At 39.5% G+C, this 24268-nt stretch overlaps 1 protein-coding gene across 1 annotated transcript in view; it reads right to left on the minus strand.

Annotated features, from left to right (window-relative positions):
* Positions 1–24268, minus strand: part of NEK10 (NIMA related kinase 10) — a 200594-nt gene that overhangs the window by 126913 nt on the left and 49413 nt on the right. The window contains exon 17 of the mRNA XM_055135089.1: positions 14037–14112. Coding sequence (XP_054991064.1) covers positions 14037–14112 — 76 coding nt within the window. The remainder of the gene's footprint in view (positions 1–14036; positions 14113–24268) is intronic.

Below are 24268 nucleotides of genomic sequence, written 5' to 3' on the forward strand. Positions count from 1 at the left end.
AATTAAAGAAGCTGTAATTAAAATATACCGATGGAGAATACTAAAATGAACAAAATAAGTTAGAAAACACATATATAGGAATATGTAACTGCAAGGTCAATTAGGGAAACTAATCATAGAACGGATTGTGAAGCACTGCAAATGAACTCTTAATGTTTCTTTAATTTTATGGCCCCTTATGTAGAAATTTGGCATTCACATTCCCCCATTGTTTAATTCCTCTGGCTTCTCCAGTTCTGCTTTCTCTTTACCTTCACCAATATTCTCTTTCTCTTCCTCCCTCCTGACCCATTACCATTTTATCAGGCAGCCAGATTCTCTTCCAAGTAAAGAATGGCACAGTGTCTGAGTGGAAGGAAAGCATAGTTCTTTTGTCTAATCCTTATGTAGTACAGTGAATATGACACTGTTTTTACACAGAAGTCACCATCCATCCTGTCTCCTCTGGCCACTTCAGTGGCACTGGAGACCCCTGCTTTAACCAGGGCTTTCAAGATTATTTCCTTATGCATTTCTGTGTGGAAATTCATGAAACACTGTGTATGGCTTTATAATTCATTTTTCTACTCGTGATTAGTATTTGCATGTCCATGAGTGTAGGTGTGTATGATTGCAAGTAAAATGGAATTATCTTCAGTGGAAAGAAAGGACAAAGTCATCTGCTCCTGACAAGCAAGGGGCTGGGAGATCTACATATGGCTGAAGTGATGAGCACGAACTTCTCTTTTCTTTCCTTCCCCCCTATTACATACTGAAGATATTCCAAAAAACAGCACTCCCATTAAGTGATTGTCAGGCTGACAGATACCCAGAGACTGTCTAATGCCAAAAATGACTACCTGTGCGTCTTCCTCTATCCCAACATGAATCCCAGCCTGGCAAAAGGCATTGCTCCTGCTCTACCCTCAATATGTTGGGTCTATTCAGAACTGTCTGAAGGTAGACTTTCATTTCCAAAATTCAAAAAGACACTCTTGGAGGTGTACCAAAGCTACAACAACAGAAAGGATGTACCCATCTTATGGAGGAAACAGAGGTACAGACTATGCCATAGTTGTACTATGGGCTTAATGAGTGTCCATCTGCAGGGTCCTGGATCGAACTCGGGAGTTTAAGTAACAGCTATTGTTTCAATGCCCCCTAGCTCCTAAATCACCCATGTTTGTTTGGGGTTGGGGAGGGGTGTTTGTTTGGTGTTGGATTTTGAGCCATGACTGGCTGTTCTCAAGAATCACTCCTGGCTTTATATAAGCTCAGGGATCACACCTGGTTGGTGCTTATTGGGGGGAGGGGACCCTAAGTGTTGCTAAAGATGAACTGGGGCCACCTCTGTATTATCTCTTCTGCCTCAAACAACATATGATGTAATTATTTTCCCTCTTTAAAGTGTTTTTTTTTCTTAAAGTGAGCAAGCACAGAGTTAAGCTTTCTCTGTACATCGTGCTGGAGTGTCACTGTCACCTGCAACTGGAAGAAGAATATTCCTGCAGTTTTTGTTGTTACCAAGAATAGGCAGGCAGACCTGAGATTGAGCAGAACCTGTTCCAGCCACAAGTCTCATGCGCTATGCTCCAAACACTGTGACCTCAGGCTGGAGATCACCTTTCTGCAGCCTCTCAGCACAGAAACCTGAGCAGCTACAATGCTGGTACACTATTAAAGGTCACTTTAAACTAAACATTGCTGCATATGTTCTGGCTGGATTGCTATCGTGACTCCGTCGCTATGGCCCTTGAGTCCTCAAGACCTTATGCCCCCGCAGAAGTCAGATTTCTGTTTCCTGCTCTAGCCATGGAAGGTCTGGGCATAATGGCCTACTCCCCTTAACAATGAAGAAAGTTATTTCCTTCTTGCTCAGCAGCACCATCCTGGCCCTCAGCCTATTTTTTTTCTTTTTTTATAATGTAGGAGTACTGCTATTTATTCAGCCATTGATTATGCTGATTGAATTAGGCATAAACCCCACATTACTTTCTTTTATTCTGAATGTTAATTCTATTGTGTTATTATTATTCCTCCCCCTTTTTTGATTCACCATAAGATACAGTTACAAAGTGTTTGAGCTTCAGTCATACAATCATCAAACACCTATTTCTGCTGTCCATGAGCTGAATATGAATTCTGAAAATAAATCTTAATCTTGCAAGGTTTTTCCTTGAATATTGTCTATAGCCTCAGGACACTAAGCAGAGTTAGTTTGTTTTGTTTTGCTTGTTTGTTTGCTTTTGCTTTTTGGATCACACCCAGCAATGCACAAGGATTATTCCTGGCTCTGCACTCAGGAATTACCCCTGGCGGTGCTCAGGGGACCATATGGGATGCTGGGAATCGAACCCGGGTCAGCCACGTGCAAGGCAAACGTCCTACCCACTGTGCTATTGCTCCAGCCCCTAAGCAGAGTTCCCTTACGTCTCAGAGTTTCTCTCTCATAGTAGCCAATTATTCTCAACTAGACATCTCCTGCTTAGCCCACCGTGTCATTTCTATCTCCTAACCAAAGCCAGACTGCTACACTTCATTCTGGAAAACACCTGGGCTAAGGATTAAAATGGACAATTTCTGCGTACCACAGCTCTTGAGTTCTGAAGCTGCTTAGGGCATTCTAAGAACATATGAGGAGACTTCACTGTTACATTGTAACATTGAAGATGGCCACAAATCCCACTTCTGACCTTCCTTCCTTCTGGAGGTAAATAGATTTCTTGGCCTATTTCTTACATGTGGGTCTGTACATTGGTCCAATGCATTTGGGCCAAAAGAATGTGGCAGGAGGTGTGTGAAGTGACGTACAAGGATTAGCAATGAATATGCCTGCAGCTTCCTTTGTTGTCCGCTTGCGATGCTGCTCCCATGTGGAGTCATGTGGACTAAAGATTGCCTGGAGGAGCTCCAATGAGCCCTGGCTGTGACCAATAGCACACTGGGTAGGGCGTTTGCCTTGCATGCAGCCAACCCAGGTTGACTCCTCCGCCCCTCTTGGGGAGCCTGGCAAGCAACCGAGAGTATGTCGCCCACAAGGCAGAGCCTGGCAAGCTACCCATGGCGTATTCAGTGTGCCAAAAACAGTAACAACAAGTTTCACGATGGAGACGTTACTGGTGCCCGCTCAAGCAAATCAATGAGCAATGGGATTATAGTGACAGTGACAGATTGCCACATGAGTGTCCCCAGGAGAACCAAAGAACTAACCAACAAACCTAAACAAACTGTTGCTTAATATCCGAATTTCAAGATGATCTGTTATTTAATATGAAAGAAATGTTTCTCAACCCTTTTTGACTTTGGTCATTTTCTGGCCTTGTTTTCCCCTTGTGCCCCACCTCCGAGTCTACCAGTTGCCCCTAGTCTCATGCTGTAGCTCCCCATAAAAATATGAATTTTTAGTTGTGACCCACTACAAATATTCTGGGAGCTCACAGGGGTGCAGGAGTGGAGGGGTGTTATGGCCTCCAGCTGAGAAATGCTACATTGGATAACTGAAATATATACATATACAAATATTCCCATTATCAAAAAAAATTTCTTGATTTCCTAACTATTTAAAAAACTAATTGCATTAAATATATAATGGACTTTTTAAAAAAAATTTTTTTCTTTTGCTTTTTGGGTCACACCAGGCAATGCACAGGAGTTATTCCTGGCTCTGCACTCAGGAATTACCCCTGGCGGTGCTCAGGGAACCGTATGGGATGCAGGGAATCGAACACGGGTCGGCCGCGTGCAAGGCAAACACCCTACCCTCTGTGCTATTGCTCCAGCCCCTATAATGGACTTTTTAAAACAAGTTTTTTTTTTCTTTTTGGGTCTCACCCGGCAATGCACAGGGACTACTCCTGGCGCTGCACTCAGATATTACTCGTGGCGGTGCTCGGGGAACCATATGGGATGCTAAGAATCGAACCTGGGTCAGCCATGTGCAAGGCAAATGCCCTACCTGCTGTGCTATTGCTCCAGCCCCTAAAGTTTTTTAACCCCAACCCTGAAAAAAAAATTTAAAAACATGCTATACACAGATATCTGACCAGTCTATTCATTCACATACCTGCCTCCAGTAAGAAATGTGGAATGTTCTGCATAGTGATTCGGATATCAAATGTTGGAAATGACAAACTAAACAAATGAATCAATAAGGAGAGGAAAAATCCATTGTTTACATACTCATATTTACATGTAATAATAAGGAACAGCAGAAGGAAGACCTGAAAGTAAGTGATTTGAAATCCCCGATAGTAAGAAGGAAGGGCTTCTACTGACAAAAGCAATCCTTAGAGAAACCTCTTTGCTGCTTTTTTCTTTTGCTGGGGAATTCAGAAAAAATCAAACTCTAGAGAATTCATAATGAATACGGTATCATGAATCTATAATCAGACAATTAATCTTGGTTTAGCCAAGGGTTGAACAATGCCTAAGGCACATAAAATGAAAACTACCCAGTACAAACTATATTCTATAAGGTGGGTTTTTACCCATCATATACTTTTTAAGGTATCAATAGATTAAAAGCCACTATATACCATCAAAATTATAATGAGCTATGAATGTGCTTTACTTGAGATTCTTTACTTTTCTTCTCTAAGAACTATAACTTGCATTTTGAATTCAGGAAGTATCTCCGAATATTATTAAGCTCCAGATTATTATTCAAAACCTCATTTTCTTAAGAGTTGAATTATGAGAAAACAAAGGTAGAAAATATTTAAAACAAGAACTTTCAGCTTCACTAAAATAAGATCTAGTATATTACTATGTACGCACAATGAAGGCTATCTGGAAGGTATGCCTGGAATAAATACCATATCCCTGAACCAGTATTACAACCATAGTACATCATTCCTAATTACTGGCACATAAGCTCAGTCTACCAAGAACTTACCAGTTGGTTAGCAAGTGGCCCAGCAGAGTGACTACCAACATTACCAAACCAGGCTACCTGGATTTTACCAATTCCTTTACATATAATATTGGCAAGATTACTTAACTCTACTGGAGATTAACTAACATAGTCACAACTAGTTTAAAGGAGTTTGTAGGATAAAGTACAATGTTTATAGAGCATATAGAATAGAACCGGAAACTTTGTAAGCACTTTATAAGTGTTTGATAAAAATAAGCAAAATACTAAAGTTTAGGGGTAGAACAGCACTAATACATGTCCATTTGGTATTTAGCAGCTTTTACTTAAATTCATGAGACCATGCGATCTATTTTATAGAGCCTTTAAGGTGTAGAGTTCAATATTTGCAATAAAACACGGACTTTACTCAAAATTCCCTATTGTACCTAAGCAGATAATGTAATTTTTAAAATTCTGTGGGGTTTAGGGTGTTGGAGAGCCTCAAAGTTCTGGGAGCAGGAAATAAGAGGAGGGGTATTGTTGAGGTAAATCTTATCCTGCTGAGCTCCACAGGAGCCAGAAGTAAAAGCAGTAACAGGTTAGAGCACTCTGCCTCCCTCCAGCCTTAGATTCCTGTAGGTCCTCCATCTCAGCATGCTAAGAGCATCTTCAATCTTTTTCATATTCCTCAACATCTTGGGACCAAATCACCCTACCTTCATGTAGCAAATTTAGAAACAGGAAAGCAAAAGATGCCATAACTAAAGAGAACAAAAGTAAATCTTCTCTAGGGTGAAAATTAAGAAACGAATCTGATTCTTAAGACATGACATATATTTTGAAATGATTGCTTAGCTTTTCCAACTTTAGATTAAGAGCAAATAACAATCACTATTACGCATATGGTGTTTACCATCTGTCCACCAGACACTACTCCAACTAAATATACCAAGAAGTTGCCCTTCACCTAACAAATCTAGAAAGTGGACACAACTGATAGTCCATTCCAAAGAAGGATTGAGGCATAAAGAGTTGAATAATTTATAACTCTCAACAGGAGAACAGGGAATTGCAATCTGACCCAAGAATGTCTATTTCTAATAATGACTCCACCAATCTGCCTGCCGATGAACCCTCTTTTCCCAATTACACAGTTATTTGTTTTTAATTCCTCTTCAACAAGTTTTCTTAGGGTAAATTTATTGCTCATACTTGTTTCAAAACTTTATAACAATTTCACATCTTAGTTTTAAAAAATAATGTCACTTGATCCTGCCCATTGCTTTAGTGACAAAATGCTTTAGATACAAAAATAAAATAATCAGAATGGAAGAAAAATAAAGCAGATGCTAGGATCAAACTACTTACTATCTCAAAGTAAAGACACTGAGTCCAGATCCATTAAGGAAAAATTAAGCTCTTCGCAGCTGCACGAGCGAGACTCCAGATGCCAGCTAAATTTTTCAGCATGGGCAGCTCCTCGCAGAATGTCTCCAGACTAAGAACTAAGCTTCGGCCCCATGCCCACCCAGGAGGGGAAAGGTATTTCTCTCTCTCGCCTCTTCCTTGCCGGGGGTGAAGGACGTAGTGACCGCCATATTATGACGACCACAGATGGGGTTTACAAGCTTGCAATGATCCAATATCTGGAAGAAATCTCCCTGGACTTATTTGCTAAAGTACAGAAATCCAAAACCTCATATCTCTTCACAAAAGGTCTGACTCTAGTGGGGTACTCCTAACAATAATAATGAGGTTTGTGTTGAAATATTGAATGTAACCAAAATAAATAGAAAGTAAAGTGAAATTTATCAGTTACAAGGTGGGCAGGGGGGGTGCGGGGGGGTGCGGGATGGGAGGTGTCCTTTTTTTTTTTTTTTGGTGGTGGGATATGGGCACTGGTGAAGAGATGGTTGTTTCAGCATTGTATAATTGAGACTTAAGCCTGAAAGCATTGTAATTTTCCACATGGTGATTCAATAAAATAAAATTCTTTTTTAAAAAAAAGAAAAAAATCATAAAAGCTCAATATGTTAGTGCCTTAGAGTTAATGAAAATCCCCACAGATTCTGAATCAGATGAAAATACATAGTGTAGTGTATATACATGCACCCAAACATTCATACACAGGCATGCATGAAATGAAGAAATACTACCATAGTATTAGGTAGTCCAAACATGGACTAAGTGAAATAATTTAGGTAGAAAAAGACAAACAGTGATCTATCTCGTATGCAGAATTTTTAAAAAAGAAAAGGAAGAGGAGGAAGTAGATAAGGAGGAAGAGAAGGAAGTAGAGAGGAGGAGAAGATAGGGGAGAAGGAGAAGGAGGATGAGGAAGTGGAAGTGGAGAAGGAGCAGGAAGAAGAGGAGAAAGAAGAGGATGAGGGCTGGAGCGATAGCACAGCGGGTAGGACGTTTGCCTTGCACACAGCTGACCCGAGTTCGATCGCCAGCACCCCATATGGTCCCCTGAGCACCGTCAGGACTAATTCCTGAATGCAGAGCCAGGAGTAACCCCTGTGCATCTCCGGGTGTGACCCAAAAAATGAAAAAGGAAGGAAGGAAGGAAGGAAGGAAGGAAGGAAGGAAGGAAGGAAGGAAGGAAGGAAGGAAGGAAGGAAGGAAGGAAGGAAGGGAAAGAGAGAAAGAAAGAAAGAAAGAAAGAAAAAGAAAGAAAGAAAGAAAGAAAGAAAGAAAGAAAGAAAGAAAGAAAGAAAGAAAGAAAGAAAGAAAGAAAGAAAGAAAGAAAGAAAGAAAGAAAGAAAGAAAGAAAACGGGAAGAAGGAGGAGGAACTGGGTAAAACAATGGCTGTAAGGAGCCAGGTGTGGGAATATGGGAATGATGTAGATTAAAGGGTTATAAAAAGTTCTAAGGATCTAATTTACAGCAGGGTGACTATAGTTAATAATAAGTTGTTACATACTTGAAAGTCGCTGAGGTGAATTATAAGTGTTCACATTCACAGCAAAAGAGTTAGCTATGTGAGGTGATGGATGTGCAATTATCCTGATGGTGGGATAATCATCCCACATGTATATCAAACCATCACACACTAAATATTTACAATAATATCTGTCAATTTTCCCAATTGTGCCTCAATAACTTTTTTAGAAGGCATTTTATGATTAACAAAAAAAAGAGTGACTTTAAGAATAGCTTTATGAATTCAAAATATTTGTTAAGATTCTCTCTGGTGTTCATCTAGGCCCTGAGGAAACAATAAGGAAGAAAACAGCAGCTGCCAACTGCCACAGAATACGTGCTTTAATGGAAGAAATACACACTATAAACTAACTCAAACGCTTCATAATATTATATGAAGGTACATGCTTTGAAATAATAAACCAAGATAAAGGGCAAACACCTGAAGGATGTGGTTCTTAAGAGTAGATGATGAGGAAAAACTCTACAGAAGGGACATCGATGTAGAGACTAGGAGAAAGGGAGGAAGTAAATTCTACGACTATCTGAGGGAGAAAATTTCAGATCGAACCACTTGAAGAAGACAATGGGAGAGAGGAGCTGGAGGGGGAGATCAGGAGAGTGAAAAATTATTATATAGTAGAAAGAAATATTTTCCTATCCATTATGTCGAGAGACTGCAGTTGTGTGACTATTGGATTATTCGTATAATAAATGTTGCTTAGGAATCAAAATACCAGACCCTCATACTCTGGAGAGAGTAGAAAGCAAAGCCATCAAGGCCAATCTTTAAAAAAATAAAATAAAATAATAAAAAATAAATAAAAATCATCTTTGAGAGACGGCCAATCTGTGAATAATTTCAGCCATGCTCACCTCCCACAGCTGCCTCCAGACCATAGATCCTGAAGTCTCTGGACTACGCAACAGTTCCAAAAGCAAAAAGCAGTGCAATAAATTCTTAGACAAGGACTTAGCAACCCTGCGATCAGATGTAATTATCTTCACATAGACTGACCTCTGTCTATTGGTCTTAATATCACAGCTTTGCTGTCAAATCAATTTTAATTCTAGAATTGTATTAACCACTGCATTTTTCTTCTACATCAAAATTAATACAAATTTTAAAAATTTTCAAATCAACTGTGGAGGGAGGGGCATGGAAGATGGCAGGATCCGGGAGGCGGGTCCGGATGAGGTGGGAGGTTACTTTCCAGCTCCGAGATGAAGGGTGGGGAAGAGTCATCTGGAGCCAGTGGTGAAAATGCCATATTCCAGGCCAAGGCAGCAGCAGGATGTGCAAAAACCCATCACCCTTAGGAGCACGTGTGGAATGCTCGGGGACTGCTGGAGTCCAGCCTGCACTGAAGCAAAGCCAAATGACTTGGCAGAAGCTGATCCTGCAGGAGAAGTGCCTGGGCCATGCTGGCCACTTGGTCTTTACCTTTTGAGCAATTAGAAGCTGCTGAAGGGTTTTAAGCCCTTGAAGAGTTTCGTGTCCTGAGTACATTGAGCTTTCTTAAGAGCTTAAGAGCTACAGTGGAGTGTTAGGCCTGCTTCACTCTGTCTCTGCTTGTCTGGGTTTTTCCCCCAGGTTTGTTTTGATCCATCCAATAAAAACTTCAGCAGCATTTCTTTTAATTATTTAATGCCATAATATGAGTGGGATCATACAAAGCAATAAAGTCTCAAGGAATTCCCATTCCTGGATTAGTCAAACTTGCTTATTATTCAGAAATCTCCCATGTGTGTCCTGTGAAGAACAAATCTAAAATGTCTCTCAGAACTGCAACCTCTAAAATCTGCTCTAAAAATACAGTTGAAGACACAGTTCTCCCAACTGGGGCACCGGAATTAGAGTAAAATGCAGGGATTTCAATAAATGGAACCAAGGTGCATGGTGAGGGATAATTTCCCTTGAGAAGGAGGACACAGGCCTGTCTGAGAAGGCATCAAATCAGAAGAAGAAAAAGCCCTCTGTCCTATAAGATCATTTCAGTCATGTGTCACAAACCACGTACCTGGCAGGTGAGTGATAGAATGAAGAACACTTTCCTACAAGGAGATACTTCCTCTAAGAGTTGCTGAAAGAACTTTCTTTGCTCAAGTTCACACTGGCAACATAACACCAATGGCTTGCAATTTAATATGGTTAAATTAACACAAACTACTGTGCTGGCATGAACATGTTAAATGAGTTAATATCTGAGGAAGCAAAGCCAAAAGGGAGATGCAAAATGCCATAAGGACATCAACTTCTAGGAACCCTGGAGAAAAGACAGGTATCTGAGGTCCACACTAATAGGCTTGGAGAATCTCAGAAGGATTACATGAAGATTATAGGATTTAGAGGGATATTCCCTGGGGATGGTAAAGGAACAGTCAAAAAAACAGTTTTAAGGTGTTAGACACTCAGCATGGGGACTGTAAAAGATCTATTTGATACTCTTACATTCCAAAGACAGAACTGAGGTTACTGGGAAGTTGACGTGGGTAGAGGGCATAGTGTTGAATTATTGTATGCCTAAAACTCAACTATCAGTAACTTTGTAAATCAGGCTCTTTAATAAAAAATCTTTTTTAAAATGTTAAATACAATGGAGGTTATTAAGGGAGGGTGAAATGGTAGAAGAAGGGGGGAGGGCAGTATAAGGGAGTAGGCTGAAGGGTTCAAAGAGATATTAACATTTTGAAGGGGGATGTGATGTAGTAACATTTGACCCCTAAAATACATCAGCATTTAGACCCATGTAAATGTGTATGTTTTATTCTTATCCAATTCAAAGAACACAGAGATACCCTCCAAAATGAAAATCTGGAGAACTTAGAGAACTAAGTGATCTATAGGTCAAGTGCTCTACTAGGAAACATCTTAACATGGAATTAGAACTTCACATAATCAGAACCTTTGAGAGAACATAGCCAACATTGTCGGAAGTCTTGCCCAAGTTCATGTCAGGCAAGACTTGGGCTTCTCCAACCTGAGCCATGCTTCATGACTCTCGAGTGTGCTGACCCAGCCAACTCCAGGCAGACCAGAAGGGGCTGAGAATTACTTCAGCATAGGATCAGCCCTTAGTCTAGGACAAGCATTCTCTTTGATAACCAACAGTAATGCCCCACCATTCAATACAGTACATGGGACAACTCTGAACCTCTCTAGTCTATACCAGAGTAATTGCCGAGAGCTAAAATGTCAGTATAGCCTGACCTGCAATTAAGGACCCAACCCTTTTTTGGAAAAATGTCCTTACATTAAGAAATTAACCTCTTCTCGGGAAAATGTTAGAACACATTGTGTAAAGTTTCTAAGCAACGCCCGAGATAACTGTCATGGGCCCTGTTAGGGCTTGGATCCTGTGTCACTGAAAATGTGCATGTATTATTACTTCCCCATTTTGCCTTCATGTAATCAATTATAAAAAACTAGCTTGAGAGAAATAAAGAGCTTTTGCCTTTGCTTGCTCGCTTGACCAAAGCCTTGTCTTGCTCCCATTCTTCTCTCTCTCTTTCTTTTACCACTCATGCACCCTCTCCCAGTTACCCACGTTGACTAGTCCCTCGGGACGAGACAAGTAATGATCAATGAGTCTGATGGTTAATGTTCTTGGTGATGACTGCTTTCCTTCTGTTTCATTGCCCCACTCCCTGTCGGTGTTTTCTGGAAGCACCACCCCAAGAAACTTCAACTTAAATTCTTCTCTTGGGATCTACTTCTGGAACATTCCAAAGAATGAGAGTAAAATGATATGACTTAGGTCTGGATTAATTTTACCCTATGATAAGGTAAAAGAATATATCAAGTACAGGGAATGAGGGGAGATGATGTTTGAATCCAGATTGATAATATATTAATACTATATTATATATTATCAATCCAGATTGATAATACAGTAATATAACCTACAATAAACTCAAGGCATGTTTCTAACAATTAAGAGAATGGGAAAGTGAAAGAAGGAAGCAAAAAAGGATTCAGTGTGTGTGTGTGTTTTCTGGTTTTGGTGTCACACTCAGCTCTACTCAGGGATCAATCCTGGCAGTGCCCTGGGTATCAAATAAAGTGCCAATGATAGAGCAGGGGTACTTGACATATACAAGGCAAATACGTTATCCTCTCTACTATCTGTCTGGTCTCCCAAAGAAGTCTTTTAAATGCAATTCAAAGGAAAATAGCTTGCTATAAATAGAAATGGCAACAAAAGATATATTGTTATTGTAGGGGCTGGAGATGTAGATATTCCCGGGGATGGAGTCCCAAGTTTGACCCCCAGCAGTGCATGGTCACCCTCAAACTGCTGCACATGACTGAGCCAAGAGAAAACCCCAAAGCACCACTGGATGTGATCCCTAAAACACACACACACACATATATACATACATATACATATATATATACTCACACACATATGCTATGTTATTAAAAAATCATGACAAATTTAATAATAGCTTAGCAAATGATATACTATATTAGTAGACTCAGTTTCTCTAACTCTTCTATTAATTTTAAAATCAAAGGGAAATGTCAATCCACCTTTGAGCTCATTAATCATGTTTAAATTTCTTCCTACATATTTTATAGATTATCTGTACTTAACACTCACACACAAGCACAAAGTTGATGCCATCATGCTAGCAATTCTAAACTTAATTCAGTGCTGAGAATAAATCTCCTCAGACAAAGTTAAGCCAATAAAACGTCACTTTGAATTTTATTTGTTCTGTTTAACAATCAATCTTCTTTAGGAATATATGACTACTTAACACTTTCATGTTTAAACTTTCATTATTACTGAAAATTTAGTGCTAAGTGAAACAAGAATATGTTTTTCCCGCAGTAAGTAATGGGTGGGCAAATCTTATTATTAAGAAGTTAAATTGGGGGTTTAAGCCATAGCACAGCGGGTAGAGCGTTTGCCTTGCATGCGGTCGACCTGCGTTCGATTCCCAGCATCCCACATGGTCCCCCGAGCACCGCCAGGAGTTATTCCTGAGTGCAGAGCCAGGAGTTAATCCCTGTGCATCACCGGGGGTGACCCAAAAAAGCAAAAAAGAAAAAAAAAGGAAGTTAAATAAATAGATAAACCTGCAGTTTTAATGATAACAGATTTGGCTTTGCCACAAAACTCTGTGTTTTCTCAAATAGCTAGTTTCAAGGAAAGATGTAAGGAATTTCTAGTAAAATAAATGAAAATTCACCCTCCAGAGCACTACTCTGAGAAAGGACTTTGTATGTGAAAGGACTTTGTAAAATGGGACTATTATTTCCAGACAATTTCCACCATCCCCTGAAAAGATTTTTTGCTCTACATTCTATTCCCAGGACCTAGAATGCACAACAATAGACTATATCTAAAAGGAAGAGAAAAAAAATCTTTATCACCTGACCTGCTGAATGAGATTTCAGATTTCCCTGAAATCTGCTGTGCCTATTGACTACCAAGTCTTTGGTTTCAAGAAATTCAGACAAATGATATGTGGTCATAACATGAGGAGTCTCATTTCATAATAACTCATGGATTACAAAGGAAATTCAAAGTCTACTAAGGAAGTTACAAGTGTCTCAATTTATTATGAAGGAAACATTTACTCAAGAAACCTCCAATATTGTAAACATAAATTCAAGTGCATATGTCATTTATAAATTTGCATTATAAAATTTTTCAGCTCCTATTACTTTCTAGATAGATATTTTGCCTTTTTGGATCACTCCTGGCGATGCACAGGGGTTACTCCTGGCTCATGCACTCAGGAATTAATCCTGGGGGACCATATGGGATGCTGGGAATCAAACCCGGGTCGGCCACGTGCAAGGCAAACACCCTACCTGCTGTGCTATCACTCCAGCCCACTTGCTAGATATTGAAATGGGCATAAGAACATACCAAAAAGCCCTAGCTGGAAAAGAGAAAAAGCATCATTTTACCAATACGCTAAAATAAAATGTTCCAAGCATCTTATTAGACAGAAAGACTATATAATCATTTGGATTCATTCAGCACCACTGTATACCTATTGCATGCCCATGATCGTATCAGTTTATAAGAGTAATCCCCATTAATGACATGGAAATACACCTTGGAGGAAATATCATTTAATGTCCTTGTTTAAAGAACCATAATGCTATCAAATTATGTATGTTACCCAGGCAATTAAAGAAAACATAAAATAAATATCTTGTCCTAAAATCATCTTCCTTTTGAGAGCCAAGAAAAGAAGTGAAAGCCCAAAACATTTCAGATGAACACTGGACAGACATAATATAATTGTCCTTACCAGGAATACAGGATTGTTCCAACCACAGATGTGAGTTTACTGTTCTCTTGTTTTTGTTTTGCCAGGCCAAAGTCCGCTACAATTCACAAAACAAAACATTGTTATTATGTTTTCCCAAAATCAACATCTTGTCTCGGCTTTTAAAATTCTTCATAGAATCTATTACAGGACACAAGAAACTCTTTCCTTTTCCCTCTGTCCAAATGCCCTGTGTGACATTTTCCCATACCACTCCCAACAAGAAGCAGCAGCATGCATACATCACCTCCTTAAGCTATATAATTTGGGAGACTGAGGTTTATCATTATTAAAATGTCATCTTTGTGACTAAAACAGAGGTTGCTGTTGAACTTGCTATGCTTTTTTTTAGGTTATTCTTCATTATTTTCAAATAAATTGAACGAATGTAATTTTTTTGCATGATATTATCACTTCATCCTACCAAATATGCATGGATGAATGGATAGATGGGTGGGTGGATAGATGAATGAATATAGATGATAGATAAGGTAAGCAGAAGTTCTCACCCACGCACATGTGGCCATGGCCAGAGACTGAGGGAGGTTTACACAGGATAGGGAAAGTGAAGCAGGGACAGAACTTGGCCATCGTACACAGGAAGCAAGTAGACTCTCAGCACAGGATGGGGAAGTCGTTCACTAGACAAGGTAGCATCTGGGCCTGGTTATCATCCATGGATAAGAGGGAGGCCTGAATATCTGGGGAGGGACCTGCCCCATCTACCTTTATCTGTATAATAAATTCTAACTTTCCATCTACTGAGTTTTGAATGCAAATCTTTAATGCAATTCTCAAGTACCACCAGTGCAGGAAAATCCTCTTTCACACTAACAATACTCACACAATGAATAAAAAACTTAACCATGTATTTCTCAGGTAATATACCCATTGTTAAGTCATATATCAATATTTATAAATAATGGAATACTACCTAGACATTACAAATAATGAAATTATGTCATTTGTGGAAACACCATGAATGTTGAGAACATATTCTTAATGAAAAAAGCTAGATAATGAGAAATATATTATTTCATTCATGTTTGCAATATAAAGGAGAATGGAGAAACAAAGTAAGACAAAGCAAATTAATATAGAAGTAAAATGTTGATGTTTATCAAAGGGGAAGAGAGCTGTAATGTGATATGAGAAAAGATAGCAACAGTATCATGATAGTTGGAAACTAGACTTTCAAAAACAAGATATAAAGTACAGGGGCAACAAATTATACTATCACTGTCACTGTTGCTCATTGATTTGCTCAAGTGGGCACCAGTCACATCTTCATCATGAGACTTCTTGTTACTGTTTTTGGCATATCGAATACATCACGGGTAGCTTGCCAGGCTCTGCCGTGTGGGTGGGATACTCTTAGTAGCTTGCCAGGATCTCCGAGAGGGACGGAGGAATCGAACCCGGGTTGGTGGCATGCAAGGCAAATGCCCTACATGCTGTGCTATCGCTCCAGCCCAACAAATTATAATTAAATTATAATTACAAATTATAAACAAGATATAAAGTACAGGGGCAAGAAATTTAGACTTACAATTTACATAATATTTTAAAGTTACCATATACATGTGTATATATATGCACGTGTGTATCTAAGAATTATTAACATGAAACACCATAACATTTTATTAAAGCATCATTAAAGAAAACTAAAATTAATGAAAGAAAACACCAAACTAATGAATTAGGATTCTCAATAATATAGAGAGAGCCTTCTTCCTAAAGCAGTTACAATCCAATGCTTTCCCATATGTTGTGTGGAAGTTCACAAAGGAATATAATAGTAATATACAAATGATGTCACAGGAAACAAATTTTTTACAGATAAGTTTTCTAAAAGATAATAAGAATTATTATAAGCCTAAAGTAATTAAGACATTGAAGTGTTAACTCAAAGATACAATTTTTCTCCTTTCATATGGACTTCTAGTTAGTATTTATTGACTATCTTTTTCTATTCTTTTGTTTATAATTATTGTTTCCTTCTGTTTTCAATGTCTCCTGTAAACAGCATATAGCTAGGGGATTTCTTTTTCTTCTTTAATTTGTATTAGGATACCATGATTTATGAAGCTGTTTATAATAGAGTTGTTTTAGGCATACAATATTCCAATACCAATCCAATCACCAATGTCCCCTTCCCTTCCACCAGTGTCCCCAGGTTCCCTGCTTACTCCCTAGCCTGCCCCTTTGGCAGGTAAAAAAATATTATTTCGTATTACTTGCTCCAACAAAATGTAAATAAATAGCTAATGGAATTAACAGAAAATAAATCAACAAAAGTACATTTGTGGTGACTGATACATTATTTTTACCTATGTAAATAAAGAAATGCAAATAATTTATACAAAATAGCAAACTGCCTATTCTTATTTATATAACTAATTTTTCATAACTAACTCTAGCATCTAAAATATCTTGTTTTAAATTTCATTTTTTACTTGGATCTTATTGCAGTAATCATCATATCTTCCCTGTCATAAATAAAGGGTTTTCTTTTTGCCCCTTGATAGACATAAAACAAAATTTATTTCATACTACTTGTCCAAAAATACTTAAATTAATGGCAAATAGAATATCAGAAAATAAATTTTAATTCATGCTTATTAATTTCTATGTTTTTAACCTTTCTTAGTTGAGGACAACCATATGCACCATTAGTGAGTGCCTTACTCAATGCCATATGATGGGAAGTTTCTCCTGTTCTTTAAAGGAATCTCTTTTTTTTTAATAAATTTATTTATTTTTAATTAATGAATCACCATGAGGGTACAGTTACGGATTTATACACAGCTGTGCTTATGCTTCCCCCATACAAAGTTCGGGAACCCATCCCTTCACCAGTGCCCATACTCCACCACCAGTAAACCCAGCATCCCTCCCATCCTCCCCAATCCCATCTCCCCCCACCCCACGCTGTCACTGTGGCAGGGCATTCCCTTCTGTTCTCTCCCTCTAATTAGCTATTGTGGTTTGCAATAAAGGTGTTGAGTGGCCACTGTGCTCAGTCTCTAGCCCTCATTCAGCCCGCAACTCCCTTCTCCCACATGGCCTTCGACTACATTATAGTTGGTGATCCCTTCTCTGAGTTGCCCTTTCCCCAGAATGTGAGGCCAGCCTCCTAGCCATGGAGTCAACCTCCTGGTAGTTGTTTCTACAATTCTTGGGTGTTAGTCTCCCACTCTGTTATTCTATATGCCATAGATGAGTGCAATCTTTCTATGTCTGTCTCTCTCTTTCTGACTCATTTCACTTAGCATGAAACTTTTCATGCCGATCCACTTAAATAAAAAATTTGTGACCTAAAGGAATCTCTTTTAAGCTTCTTGCAAAATTGGTTTCAAGGCTATGAGTTTCCTATTCATGAAGCTATGTACAATTCCTTCAAATCTCAGTGATAATCTAGCAGAATAGAGTATTCTTGGTGAGGTGTTTTTTTGTTGAGTTTTTGTAGAGTGTCATTTGATAGACCTGCTGTACATCTTATGGATTTTCCTTTGTATGTAAGTTCCTTTTAGGATCTTGCTGCTCAATACTCTGTGTCTTTTGATCTTGTCATTTTGAGTATAATGTATCTTACAATTTCCCTAATTGGGTCTATTTTCACTGGGATCCTTCGGGCCTCCTGGATCTCGGTTCCTGTAATCCTCAGCTTTGGAAAGTTCTTATCAATGACTTCTTTAATGACAGTTTCTCCATCATATGCACCTTCCTGTTCCTCAGGACTCTAATGAGTTTTATATAGTTCTTTTTTAACTGATCTCATAGTTCTCTGGTGTGCTTTTTTTAAAAAAATAGTTTCATTTCAAACTCCTTTTCGCCTTCTGCTGTTTCCTAGTAGTTTTCTCCTTATCTTGAAGTTCATGATCTTTTGTTCAGCTTCTGTTATTCTCTGTTCAGAGCTTCTATTGACTTTTTCTAACACCTACCATGTTCTTCATTTCTGATTGCAGTAGATTTTTCATTTCTACTCTCATACTTTCTTGTGCTCTCTGACTACCTGAGCTATAGTTTGTTTGAACTCATTGACCATCCTCATGTAACTAAAGACACTGAACCTTTTGCGGCCCCGCGCGAGATCGACCCCGGAGGCAACTGAACCACTTTGGACACGAGCGGCGCCCCCAAAATGCCTCCAAACTGTGTGCTGGGAACTTCTGGCCCAGGCGCTGCCGGCAGGGTATGCTCTTTTCTCTCTCAACTCTTTCTGTTTGAACGCAGCGAGGCTATAGCCGGTTTTTAGACTCTACAGGAAGTCCGGGATAGCCGATGGGCGGGACTCCCGGATCCGCCCTGTGCCGGCCGACATTTAAGCAGAGAGCCATGTGGGGACGCTCCTTTGCGGCCCCGCGCGAGATCGACCCCGGAGGCAACTGAACCACTTTGGACACGAGCGGCGCCCCCAAAATGCCTCCAAACTGTGTGCTGGGAACTTCTGGCCCAGGCGTTGCCAGCGAGTGATGCAATTACCAAAAGAATCTTCCTTGGACTTCATATAGAAATCCAAAACCGCGCGGCTGCTATCGCAGCCGCGCGACCTAATATCTTTTGATTGTTTGATTGTCAGCAACGTGTAAATGTTCCTTTTTGGCAGGGCTTAACATGGGGGGAAACTCCAAACAATAGTACTAAGTTTTTTGTTAAAGGGTAAAAGATTGTAGCGATAGAATTTTAGGCAGAATTTTCCCTGGACTTTAACGGGTCGGACTTTGGTGGGAATCCTAACAAGAATAGTAAGTCTTTTGCTGAAATATTGAAGGCCACCAAAGTGGTAGCCATCTCTATAGACTGAACTAAGCCATATCCCCACGCCGGCTGAGAAGAAATATCCTTCTTTCTCGGGAAAAAACGCGGCGTGGCGTTAACCATAGTATGATGTCCATTAAGCTGACACGGACCTGGTGGCGTGGGAATGGGATGCAAGGGAATAAATTATTATGTACTTGGAACAGCGGGACGCTGGTGGAACCTTGAGCCGGGGCGATACCAGCGTATTACTTTTGGTTCCAGAAACTGCTTACAGACATTGTACCAGACTATCAACTAAGCTAGAGCCCCACGCCGGCGGATGACGAGAAATAACCATCTCTTTTGGTTTGTTTCCCTTTGTCAGGCAGCGTGGTGATTACTAAACAGGCATGATCTCGGTGGCGCGGGACGAGGGGGGAAAAAATAGAATAGTTATGTAACAAACAGCGGGACTTAATATCTCTACATTCTCAGCAATGGAGAGCCATCAAATGCTTCCTTGACAGTGGGACTGTCTTCTCTTTTTTGGGGGAAAACCCTAGCAACAATAGTGAATTATGTGTTGAAACATGGACTGTAACCAAGATAAAGCGTAAACGAAGTGAAACTTATCACTTACAAGGGCGGGGACTGGGGGGGTGGGAGGGGGCGGGAGGTATAATGGGGTGGTTGGTGATGGAATATGGGCACGGGTGAAAGGAAGGGTGTTTGAGTACTGTATAACTGACATAATCATGAGAACTTTGTAACCCTCCACATGGTGATTCAATAAAATTTAAATTTAAAAAAAAAAAAAAAAAAAAAAGACACTGAAGATTTACTGATTTTGTTTATGTCTTCGGTGATTTTGTTTTCACTCATTGAGCTCGGTGGGTTTCTATGTGTTTTCCCTACTGGATTTTCTAGTGTTCCTGCTGTGCTAGAGGTGAGTCTTTGTACCTAAAAGACGCTAGGAGATTGTTAGGGGTTGCTCTCTGCCTTCTCTGCCTGTCCTCACAGAATGACAGGAAGAATAACAGTGAGAGCATGGAATTTGTTGGGTCGATCTGTTGCAAGGCCTTGTAAGCAGCCATGTGCTTCAGGAACTACAGTATGGGCCCACACTGTGGTGTGGGTCAGGTGTGGAGGCTGATGGAACCCTAGTGAGAGGGAGTCTGACTCAGGTTTAGAATAGGCCCAGTAACATCAGCCAGAGGCAAACACCACCTGGGATGGTGGAACAGCAAGTAGGTCAGAAAGGAGCTGTGGCCCTTAATAAAGTACAAGTCAGGTGGTGAGACCCAGCAGGGAGAGACCGGCTCTGTAGCCTAAGATCTGCCTCCTACTTGGACTAAGCTCAGTGATAGCAGCTAAAGGCAAGCCTCACCTAGAATAGTAGAGCAACAGATAGATCTCGTTCATTCTTTTTTTCCTTCCTTCTTTCTTTCTTTCTTTCTTTCTTTCTTTCTTTCTTTCTTTCTTTCTTTCTTTCTTTCTTTCTTTCAGTCTTTCTTTCTTTCTGTCTTTCTTCCTTTGTCCATTCCTTCCTTTCCTCCTTTCCTTGTTTCCTTCTTTCTTTCTTCCTTTCTTTTTTTTCTTTCTTCCTTTCTTCCTCTTTCTTTTTTTTCTTTCTTTCTTTCTCTTTCCTTCTTTCTTCCTTTCTTTCTTTCTCTCTTGCTCTTTTCTTGCATTCTTCCTTCTTTCCTTCCTTCCTTTCTCTTTCTCTATCTCCTTTCTTTCTTTCTTTCTTTCTTTCTTTCTTTCTTTCTTTCTTTCTTTCTTTCAGTCTTTCTTTCTTTCTTTCTTTCTTTCAGTCTTTCTTCCTTTGTCCATTCCTGCCTTTCATCCGTTCCTTCTTTCTTTCTTCCTTTCTTTCCCTTTCTTCCTTTCTTTCTCTGTCTTTCTCTCTCTTTCTTTCTCTTTCTCTCTCTTTCTTTCTTCTATTCTTTCTTTCTTTCTTTCTTCTTTCATTTCTTTTCTTTCCCTCTTTCCTTCTCTCCCTCCTTTACTTCCTTTTTTTCCTTTTATTCATTTTCATATTTTTTGCAGGGGGTGGTTCCAAGAATAGAATTCAGTACCTCAAACATGCGAAATATGCTCTACTATTGAGCTATGTTCATCTCTCCTCTGCCCCCATTTTTAAAACCAAGAGAATAATATCAATTGTCACTATATCTATTCAAGTTCCTCTTCATGACATATTAGAGGCTTAGTAAACATGATATTTGCATATAAAGCTTTTTATAAATATAGATTTCAATTTGAAAAATTTCTTATTTGGGATTACTGGGTCAGGTAAGTATTACTGTATCACTGTCATCCTATTGCTTATCGATTTGCTCCAGCGGGTGCCAGTAATGTCTCCAATGTGAGACTTGTTGTTACTGTTTTTGGCATATCGAACATGCCACAGGTACCTTGCCAGGCTCTGTCATGCGGGCGAGATACTGTTGGTAGCTTGCCTGGCTCTCTGAGAGGGGCGAAGGAATTGAACCTAGATGGGCCGTGTACAATGCAAACACCCTATCCACTGTGCTATTGCTCCAGCCCCAGGTAAGTATATGCTTGATTTATTTTATTTTTCAATATTTTCTCATAGGAAAAAAAGAGTTGAAGTTGCTTCTGCATCCCAGTGACATTTGGTGTTTTCAGCTGCTTTTTCCCCCACTTAGTCATTCTAATAAGTATGAAGTAATAGCTTTTATATTCTGTATTTCTCTAATGATTAATTCTGATGAGTACTAATCTGCCATCTGTGTTTCTTCTTTAGTGAAGGGCCTAAATTCTTCAATGTGGTATATTTTTCCATTATTGCCTATTTCCTTATTATTGCATCTGAGATACAAATCCTTTGTCTGACATAGTATTTGTAAAGATTTGTAAGCTTCCAATCTACAGCTTATCCTTTCATTCTCATAATATCTTTTATACACCAGAAGTTCTAAATGTTGATGAAATTATATTTTTAATGTTTTCCTTTTTTATGTTATAGTTTTGAAAATCTTGTTAAGAAATATTTGCCCAAGTCATGCAAAACTCTTCCAAGTCATTTGCTGAAGAAGCCACATAGAGAAAAATGGCCTTGAAGTTAAAATGAGGCTGATGATTTCCATACAAACGCCAGAACTAACTTCCCATCACCTATGTGAATGAGTCTTCTTGGAGAGAATCCTTCCAACTCCCGTCAGAAGCTCTCACTCTAACCAGTAGCTTGATAAACCCTGAGCCATAACCACCTAACTAAACTACTCCTAAATTCCTGATATTTAGAAAAAGCATATATATATATATATATATGTGCATATGTATGTGTATATGTATATATATATGTTTCATGGCAATCCATTATGTAGCCATAAATAATTTGTATAACTATGCCCACCAGAGTCCCAGCCACCATAACTCCCATCTCAATTCTAGCTTCTTAATCTACAGTTACCCCATAGGGTAACTTTCAGAAGTTTTATTTTAAAATAAATTTTTCTATGGTTTATTATTAGTAATTTGATTTGTGCATCTGTTTTACAAGCTTATATACGTAGGAACATATATAAATTTCTTGAGTGAAGAGGAGTGAAATTGCAAATTTAAAAAAAGTGCTGGAGGTCTGACTTTAGGGGAGAGACTCTCCAAACAATAATAGCGAGTTTTGTTGAAATATTGTATGCAATCAAAGTGAAAGTAGAGTGAAATTTATTAGTTACACAGGCGAGGGGGGGCTTAGGGTGGGGGGGCCAGGGGGGTGGGGGGGTTAGGGGTGTGAGGGGGTGGGGTGGAGCTATGCTGGGATTCTTGGTGGTGGAATATGAGCACTGGTGAAGGGATGGGTATTCGAGCATTGTATAACTGAGATTTAAACCTGAAAACTTTGTAACTTTCCACATGGTGACTAAAAAAAAAAAAAAAAAAAGTGCTGGACCAGGGGCCAGAGAGATAGTACAATGGGTAAGGCATTTGCCTTGTACACAGCCTACCTGGGTTTGATCCCAGGCATCCTATCTGGTCCCTCAAGCACTGCCTCAGTAATTCCTGGGTGCAGAGGCAGGAATAACTCCAGGTATGATCAAAACAAGAAAGAAAAAGAAGAAAGAAAGAGTGAGAGAGGGTGAGAAAGAGAGAGAGGGTGAGAAAGAGGAGAGAGGAAGGAAGGAAGGAAGGAAGGAAGGAAGGAAGGAAGGAAGGAAGGAAGGAAGGAAGGAAGGAAGGAAGGAAGGAAGGAAGGAAGGAAGGAAGGAAGGGAGGGAGGGAGGGAGGGAGGGAGGGAGGGAGGGAGGGAGGGAGGAGCGATAACGTAGAAGGTAGAGTGTTTGCACGCGGCCGACCCAGGTTCAATTCCCAGCATTCCATATGGTCCCCCAAGCACCTCCAGGAGTGCATTGCTGGGTGTGACCCAAAAAGCAAAAAAAAGAAAAAGGAAAACCCTAGAATACACATCACTACTTTCAAGGCTAAAATTCTACAAAGCCTTCCAAAGGATACTAAAAATAAAGGCCAAAATCCTTTGGGCATGTATATCACACATTATCTGTTTTTCCAGAAAAAGTCATCCTTGATTGAATGTAATCAAAGTAAAGAGAAAGTAAAGTGAAATTTATCAGTTACACAGGCAGGGTGCGGGGCTGGGTATGTGGGAAGGCAGGGTGGAGCTATACTGTGATTCTTGGTGGTGGAATATATGCACTAATGAAGGGATGGGTGTTCGAGCATTGTATAACCGAGACTTAAACCTGAAACCTTTGTAACTTTCCACATGGTGATTCAATAAAAGAAAAAAGAAAAGAAAAAAAATTTTTAAAAAAAGAAAAAAAGAGTCATTCTTGAACATTATTTCAAAATTTGCCTTGTTCTTCAACATTTTTCTATTATATTTATTTCATTTTGAAGTTATTTCACTCTTTTGTTCATTCACTGTTAATTCATAGTTTTATCCATTTATTGTTATTTTCACTGTCACTGTATCACTGTCATCCTGTTGCTCATTGATTTGCTCGAGCAGGCACCAGTAACGTCTCCATTTTGAGACTTGTTGTCACTGTTTTTGGCATATAGAATACCCCATGGGTAGCTTGCCAGGCTCTGCCATGCAGGCGGGATACTCTCGGTAGCTTGTAGCGCTCTCTGAGAGGGGCAGAGAAATCGAACCTGGGTCGGCTGAGTGCAAGGAAAACACTCTACCGCTGTGCTATCGCTCCAGCCCATTGTTATTTTACTACAGAATTTCAAGAGTGTAGATTTACAACTCTATCACTGAGTCTATCACCAGAGTTCTAGTGTCCCACTTGCCAAAGGACTACTCTACTCATTCCTTTTATTACTGGAAACTAGCTCCTTCATTTTATTTACTTAATATTCATGTTGGATTCAATGTCTGTCATTCTGAAGTGGTATGCAAGGACTTGGAGATCATTATTACTCTATATTGATGGAGCTATGTCTTTGATATATGCACATATTTGTATATATAACCATCT

This window comes from Sorex araneus, chromosome 4, assembly GCF_027595985.1.
Source record: "Sorex araneus isolate mSorAra2 chromosome 4, mSorAra2.pri, whole genome shotgun sequence".
NCBI lineage: Eukaryota > Metazoa > Chordata > Mammalia > Eulipotyphla > Soricidae > Sorex > Sorex araneus.